The sequence below is a fragment of the Macrobrachium rosenbergii genome, chromosome 47 (assembly GCF_040412425.1).
Source record: "Macrobrachium rosenbergii isolate ZJJX-2024 chromosome 47, ASM4041242v1, whole genome shotgun sequence".
NCBI lineage: Eukaryota > Metazoa > Arthropoda > Malacostraca > Decapoda > Palaemonidae > Macrobrachium > Macrobrachium rosenbergii.
The window spans coordinates 36,941,837-36,950,623 of record NC_089787.1 but is presented as its reverse complement, the minus strand read 5'-3'; the positions used below and the strand labels follow the sequence as shown (position 1 = coordinate 36,950,623).

At 35.1% G+C, this 8,787-nt stretch overlaps 1 protein-coding gene and 1 long non-coding RNA gene across 4 annotated transcripts in view; one reads left to right on the top strand and one right to left on the bottom strand.

Annotated features, from left to right (window-relative positions):
- LOC136830760 (protein Star-like) overlaps positions 1-5,238 on the top strand; it is a 9,885-nt gene extending 4,647 nt beyond the window's left edge. For both annotated transcript variants that reach the window (XM_067090631.1, XM_067090630.1), the window contains exons 4-6: positions 73-278; positions 2,163-2,292; positions 3,150-5,238. In XM_067090631.1, coding sequence (XP_066946732.1) covers positions 73-278; positions 2,163-2,292; positions 3,150-3,347 — 534 coding nt within the window. In that variant the 3' untranslated portion in view covers positions 3,348-5,238. The remainder of the gene's footprint in view (positions 1-72; positions 279-2,162; positions 2,293-3,149) is intronic.
- The window catches only part of LOC136830763 (uncharacterized), an 870,103-nt gene that overhangs the window by 114,733 nt on the left and 746,583 nt on the right, over positions 1-8,787 (bottom strand). For both annotated transcript variants that reach the window (XR_010850738.1, XR_010850739.1), the window contains one exon: positions 6,084-6,282. This is a non-coding gene — a long non-coding RNA (uncharacterized lncRNA). The remainder of the gene's footprint in view (positions 1-6,083; positions 6,283-8,787) is intronic.

The window sequence follows — 8,787 nt, the reverse complement described above, 5'->3', positions numbered from 1 at the left end:
TAGTTCTGATTTACCCATTACAAGAATTCTTCAAATTGCCAAAGTTAAAGGAAATATATAAACGTCTTCCAGGAGTTCGGCTTCTTCATAGAAGCCCACGCCGGTGACGGCGAGAAGGGCAGCGTGAGCCTCTACTTTGAGCGCAATTTGAAGTGGTACGGCCTCCTCGTCGAGGACGACTACGACACCTTCGGGAAACTGATGGCGAAGAACCGGAGGTCTTATGGCTTCCACGCCAAAGTCTCGACCACAGAGAGAGTGCGCATGAGCAAAGAAAGGTGAGGAAAGGATTCCTGTAGAGAACCTCTTATTCCTTCCTCCTAATGAACACCATAATATTCTTTGGAAGTTTGAATTGCAAGTCAATGGCCCCTTTGTTGGGCTTGTTCCATATCAATAGGGTTCATCTTCTGAATAATAATAATAATAATAATAATAATAATAATAATAATAATAATAATAATAATAATAATAATAGTGAATAAATCCACAATGGTGTAGATGTAAACACACATATATACATATATACTTGCACTTTTTAAATTGTTGTTTGTTTTTCAAAATTTTACTTCCAAGATTGCATTAGCGTTTTCAGTTAGATTGAGAAGAGGAATCGAGCAGGTTCTCGAAAGCTCTCTTTTGTATATATATTTCTAAATATATATTTACATCTACACCACTGTGGATTCCTTCACCATTTTAGTGACCCATGCGATTATGAGATTTTTATGAATAATAATAATAATAATAATAATAATAATAATAATAATAATAATAATAATAATAATAATGAATGCATGGCACGAGTTGTCGTTAGGCTTATGAGAAAGGGAAGGGTAGATTTCATTATAATTTTTTTATTTTGGGAGGTCCTTGTATCGAGCCTCATTCGGTTCTTCTTGCCATCCGGATTTATTTGTTACAATTATTCATAATTTTCTTACTTTGACTTTACTTATAACTGTTTTCCAATATTTCTTTAGTGTCCTCACTACATTTCAACAAACATTCTTCAATATCATGACTGTTTTTTAAAATCTTGTTGCTGAATTTCAAAATACCGAAACTCCTTAAAATGGACATTAAAGGACTTTTCACGGGTGACAAAAACGAACAGTTATATCGTTTTACATTTTTCACAAAGTAGCGATACAAGCAAGGGTCAGAATATAAAATCTACCATAAAAAGAACTGAGACGGGCAAGACACTAAAATTCAGCTCTTAGGAGATCAAAGGCCTCTTAGAATACGTAAGCGAGCCGGTAATTCCAGGATCTGAGATGGTGGGAGCACACGCATCCATAAAATGATGACCCATATTTCAATTAAATGTTCCAAAGTTTATAAACTATGTCGGGATTATTTAGGGTCGAAGAAGAGGCGGCATCACTCTAAAGCTAAGCTTCCTTTTGGTATATTTTTGCCGATATCAACATATCTCCACTTTAATAGGAGTTATGATAGATGTTATATTTTAACCTTGCTCGTTTTGCTACTTGCCTTTCTTCGGAAAATGTTTTAACATAAGCAAACTGTTCCTGTCACATATTAAAAGTCCGTAAACATCTGTTGTAAGGAATTTCAGTAATTTTAAATTCAGGAACTACTGTAGATAAAAAAAATAGTCAGGATACTAAAGAATGTTTGTTGAAATATAGTCAGGACGTTAAAGAAATATTGAAAAACAGTTACGACATGTAACACTTGGCTAACTATGGGTTTTTGACACTTCTACACGCTTGACTTTTATGTTCACAAATATAAGTCATAAACAAATACCTAATTCACTATACCTTGGGAATAACCTACACCCAAACGAACTTGTAATTACTGAGTGTTTGCGCCCCAGCTAGGATTCGACCGGGGGCCTTTGGCTTAGAAACTTTATATATACATATATATGTATATATATTGTATATATATATATATATATATATATATATATATATATATATATATATATATATATCATATTTATAATATCATATTTATATGTATGTTTATAATATATATATGTTTATATAATATATATATGTATATATATACATATATATTTATTCATATTACTTATAATATATATATAATTATAATATATATGTGTATATATATTTTATATATAAAATGCTTTTTTCATAATTCCATTTTACTTAATTTACTTGAAGCTTCAACAACACGGACTGGGTCGACCCTTCAGAATTCTACTGGGAAGTTCCTCTTTACGCTTTGTACAAGGTCATGGGAAGTGACGAAGTTGACCTCCTCATTCTGGATACCAAAGGCACTGAGCTGCAGGTAAGGTGATACACTTGTTCTGTCTCATCACACACACACACATACATATATATATATATATATATATATATATATATATATATATATATATATATATATATATCAATATCATACTGACAACACATGCACCAATCAATAATCCATTATATGATTTTTGGCAACACATACCAATCAATATTCCATTATATGATTTTATATATATATATATATATGAATATATATATATTTATATATATATAATGACTGGTCACTTTTCACCAGATACACATGGAATTGTAATAATCACAATGCCCTCTTAACTTCTCGATATCTTAACACTTTTTAGAATACGCTTGTCATTACAAAGGCTGAGATCCAAATAGAAGAATACTAAAGAAATTTTAACGTCCGTAGCAGGATTCGAATCCGCATCCAGATTATCAGAACGAGGTCACGTCACCATGGTCAGGCTGGTAACATAACCTCGCTCTGATGCTCCGAATGCCGTTTCGAATCCTGCTAAGGATGTCAGAAGTTCTTCATATTCTTGCATTCGGATCTCAGCCTTTGAAGTGAGAAGCGTATCTAAAAAAAAAAGTGTGCCAAATTCGAGAAGTTAAGAGGGCATTGTGGTTATTATAATGACAATAAACACACGCACATACATATATACATATATACAATATATATATATATATATATATATATATATATATATATATATATATATATATATATATATATATATATATATATATATATATATTATTTAATGTGCTTGCACTTGCATAAAAGTGAACAAAACTATGAAGATGCATCAATATAAAATATATACGATACACGAGCGAAAGGTAAAACGATCACTTTCTGTCCGACAGATCCTTCAAACCCTGCCTTGGGACTCTGTGAAATTCAAAGTGCTGTGCATCGCCTACACCCACATCCCAGGGAACCCTCGATCTCTGCCCGAATACTTGAGCCTCAAGGGGTACACTCTGCTCAAGACACACGTCAAGGACATGTTCTTCGCCAGCAACGAATTCTTGCAGGAACAAAATGCGGATCAAAAGAGGTGAACTGCAGGTCTTGCAATAAGGATTTGTGGTTTTCTGCAGTGGGGCATTCTTGCCTCTGCTAAAAAGTTTATGCATTTTTTTCTCTTTCTGTCTGTCTGTCTGTCTGTCAATTAGCAGGCTCTTGTGAAAACTAATGAACATTTTTTTTAGGGATAATTTTGAGAAAAGATTTACGATGCTCTAAGACATAATATTAATCATATTTAAATGACGGCCAGAGTCTGGATTTTAAATCAGAATCTTTTATTGCTTCGTTTGCTGTTATTCTTACTGATGTATATAACATGAAACAGCAGCTCTATACTACTGCCAATGAAAGGAAAGGGAAATGAAGCTGCGTTTTGGGCAACTAAGCCTATTATGTTCACCCTCATTTCCTTTAAAGAAAATGTTAATGAAGTCGTGCATTTTTGTAACCCAGTCAATGATTATTTGGGAAAACCACGCTCACTGTTCCCATATCATTTACAGAAAATATACAAGATGCCGTGTATTTTTGCAACCCAACGGCTATTGGGGAAGCTTCATTCACTGTCCTCATAATCTTTGAAGAAAATGTTAAGTTAATGTTGCCATATATTTTATAACCCAACGGCTATTTGGGAACTACGTTCCACTGTCATATTCTTTAAAGAAAATGTTTAAAATGCTGTGTATTTTTGCAACCCAACGGCTACTTGGGAAGCTACGTTCACAGTCCTCATATTCTTTGAAGAAAACGTTAATGATGCCGTGAATTTTTGTGACCCAAATGCTTATTGAGAACTAAGATCAATGTCCTCATATTCTTTGAAGAAAATGATAATGGTGCCGTGTATTTTTGTAACCTAATGGCTATTTGGGAAACTACGTTCACTGTCCTCATATTCTTTACAGAAAATGTAAAAGATGATATGTATTTTTGTGACCCAACGGCTATTTGGGAATTTCCCTTCACTCTCTTCATATTCTTTACAAAAAATTTAAAAGAGGCCAAGTATTTTTATGATCCAACGGCTATTTGGGAAACTCCCTTCACTCTCTTCATATTCTTTAAACAAATGATAATGATGCCTTGTATTTCTGTGACCTAAAGGCTATTTGGGAAACTACGTTCACTGTCCTCATATTCTTTGAATAAAATGTTATTGATGCTGTTTATATTTTCAACCCAACGGCTGTTTGGAAAACTACTAGTAGTTCACTGTCCTCATATATATTTAAATAAAACGCAAAGACCAATTTTTGTGTACCTACGATAATCACATTGCTGGAATCTTGTATTTCCAATTGCCTTGTTTTTCTTTAGTTCATCTATGTTATTATAATTTATATTGTTTTTCAGTGTATTCTGGAAATGCATTTGTAATGTTATGAAATTTATTTATACCTTTTGAAAGCGCTAACACAAACTACTTAAATGAAGTTTTTCGATTCCTTAAAAAGTTCTATATTACCATGTTTCTGATTCTAATAAATAATTTTTTCCACACATTTTGTATCACATATTTTTATTTTAGCATTTACATATATGCCGAAAAAAAAATGAACTCAGGGGGTGTCATTCCTTAAAGTAGTGATTTAAAAAAAATGCTTTTTCGGCAAAAATAACCATTACTGTCGCATCTCTCAATTGACAATCGATGCACATCAATCACAATTTCGGTCAGTTGATTTGTTTGTCAGCTCTCTCTCTCTCTGTGAGTGTGTGTGTGTGTGTGTGTGCGCGTGGTAATCTCGCGCTGGATAACACACAAATCATATACAGGGCTTTAGTTCAGAACAATTATTCTGCACTTGTTCATCACGGATAACTCGCAATACATGAACTATGACGTGTTGTGTTTCTATCTTTTATATTTTCTCTGTTAGATACTGAATGATGATGCTGTTAAAATAAACGGAGATACTATAATAGTAGTCTTTACCTTCAAATTTATACATTATACTATATATATATATATATATATATATATATATATATATATATATATATATATATATATATATATATATATAATACATATATAGAAATCATCAACACACAATCACGTGTGGAACAGAAATAAATTTCTGACTCATCAGGATATATATATAGGTATATATAGTACGCTCTTGCTTCCACCAGACCTGGGTTATACATACATATGCATATATATATATATATTTATATATATATATATATATATAAACATATAAACATATATATTTATGGATATCTTCAATGTTATCTGACAGTAATGAAGAGATAAGTACGATATGCGCTCGCTCAAGAACCACTAAAAGTAACGATTCTCCACAATATTTTAAAGTATAAAATAAAGGTTTATAAACAGAGCCAAATTCCCATTGCCATAATATATATACAGTTCGGAGGAAGAATTCACGAAGTCATGGCGGAAGGTGCCGTAAGAGGGTTATGGTTAAGGGAGACGAGATCGAGTAATGAGAGAGTTTCTTCACTTGTACTGTGAAAATGGGGAGGGAGAGAGAGAGAGAGAGAGAGAGAGAGAGAGAGAGAGAGAGAGAGAGAGTTTACACTAATAAGAAAGGAAATATCGTGAAACGTGATTGATAAGGATCTGCCATTCTTATATATTAATTAAAAGAATGAGGTTGAAAAACAACGTAAAACCAAAAGACAAAGAGATCAATGAGCGGAATAACTGAGCATGCGCCAATAAATTCTCAATCAAATGGTGGAAAACTGTTGGCGTAAGACGGTTATTTGTATAACAAATAGAAAAAAGCACTAACCTTTTCATCTCGAAAATTCGAAATTCTCAAGACTCTTCGAATGCATTTCATTAGGAAGAAGATGGTCCCTGTAATGACAAAAAAGCTGCTTTGTTCAGCCTTCGAACATATAGTTTTCTGTTATCCCAAGGTAACTTGATGACTTCGGTGTCCCTTTTTTCTGATTTTGATCCATTTGATTTGGAGGACTCTCGAAGAGCTGAAAGACAAGGTTATATGAAAGCGTGCTGAAGGCTGTGAAAACAATGGTAAAGTCATAAAACAGCGAAACAAATTGCCGGCTAACAAACAGTGGAGTTTATTGAAATGCCGTCGGATTTTTTTTTTTTTAGGAAATTCAGGAAACAGGCCTGAGTCATTTCCTCCCTACCTACAAGAGGTCTCTCTCTCTCCCTCTCTCTCTACACACACACACACACACACACACATACACACACACACACACACACACATATATATATATATATATATATATATATATAATCATAAACTTGACATCAAAGGAACGTGCTACATGGAAGGAAAGATGTGAAGGGGATAAAAATCAGCACAGAAACAAAGCGAAAAAGTCACATCTCTATCAGCATCGACCACAGGATTCAGTGGGTTGAGAGATCAACAGTCTTATGACTTTGTCAACTAAAATAGGATGCAATAAGGCCAAATCCCTGACCAATTACTGTAGTACAAAGTACAAAGAGGACCTCTAGAGTCTAGAGCGACCGATATTTAGTGACTCAATATACCATAGATAGGGAAAAATTATATCAGAGAGAATATTAGGAACAAACTGCGTGGAAAAATTAACAAAAGACGAGCAAGGAGCGACGTGCTAGATGAGATTAGAGGAAGGTTGCCCTATCATACCATGCTAAGAAGAATTCAAACATCCATCTGTCTCGAATTCTGATATATTTTATAAACGATGGAATAAACCCATCCTCACCACCGCATCATAGTGTTCTAGCAGTTACTGCTTTTTTTTATGCCGAAAAATATACAAAGAACTTACTGGCCATTGTCACCAAACATTTGTCCTTTCAATGATCACTAAGGCCTCTAAGTCCTCGATTTCCTCACACTTTGAGGGTACGCTCATCATTAAAAGTCTTGAACCAAAGAGGGAGATAAAGTTTCATCTCATTTAGTCGACGATTACCTCGTCGAGGTCCTACCATTTGGATTTATATGAAAGTATACATTTTGATATAGCGCTGATTATTCATGTTTGTTTCTTTTTTTTCTGCCTTCCGTACTCAAAAGTCTCGCTCTCTCCTTCTTTTACTCCACATCAGCTGTGGCTCACAACAGTCGATTAACAACCAGATATAAAGTTCTCCGTTGGGAGAGTCGGTAGAGTTGTCGCCTAGCACTCGCTAGGCCCGAGTTCGAGTCTCCGGCCGGCTAATGAAGAATTAGAGGAATTTATTTCTGGTGATAGAAATTCATTTCTCGCTATAATGTGGTCCGGATTCCACAATAAGCTGTACGTCCCGTTGCTAGGTAACCAATTGGTTCTTAGCCACGTAAAATAAGTCTAATCCTTCGGGCCAGCCCTAGGAGAGCCGTTAATTAGCTCATTGGTCTGGTAAAACTAATATAAACTTAACTTAACAACCAGATATATGTTTCACTGCCTAGGTCAAGCTGGATTTTTTAGTGAAAATGTACATATTTAAATTAATTTAATTCCTCTGTAACCTTCCAGATCCACGTAGCTGGTAATAAATAAGCTGGACGACTGACACAGAATTCTGAATAACGATGGAAGAGGGAATCACCTGAAAAAGAATAGCCACAGTATATTGCAGACAACTTCTCAATAGCAATTTGTTTCAGAGCACATCTTAACTATGCACCGAAGAGTCTGGTGAGATTAAGTGCAGGTTTAGGGACTCTGAGATCAAGGAGTTATTGACTTGATCCTTGTATTTCTTTAGTTCGCTGTTCCTGGAAAGCAATGCAACTTCATATCCCTCAACTCTAAAATAGGATGACCTAGTGATTTATGTCTAGCCATTCGTACAGAGAATTTCCCTGAGCCCTGGTGGTTCATGACGCCAATCCCCTCGCCTGAAAGTTGTTTGTCACGTATGTTGGGAAGTTGAAGTTCTAACCTTACATACCTACTTGTTTGGTAACAAAGAGGTTGGAAGAAAGAATTAAGTATACCTTAGTTTAACCAGACCACTGAGCTGATTAACAGCTCTCCTAGGGCTGGCCCGAAGGATTACACTTATTTTACGTGGCTAAGAACCAACTGGTTACCTAGCAACGGGACCTACAGCTTATTGTGGAATCCGAACCACATTATGCTGAGAAATGAATTTCTATCACAAGAAATAAATTCCTCTAATTCTTCATTGGGCGGTCTGAGAATCGAACGTTGGCCCAGCAGAGTGCTAGCCGAGTACGATAGCATCCAGCCCAATGAGGAACTAAAAGAATGGTAGAGAATAACGAATGAGGATGTGATAGGGAAATAAGATGAAAAATGGCAAAAAATGGGAGGAATGGGGTAAATATAGGAAATATGCCACAGCAAACTGCAGGCAACTTCTCATTATCCCAGTTATTTCAGATCCCATCCTAGACTCACAAGGAAGGGTTCTGGTGAAATTAGGTTCAAGTTTATGAACGACGAGATCAGGGAGATACGGCCTTGATTCTGGGGCCTAGTACAAGGTACTGGTGCCACGAAGCC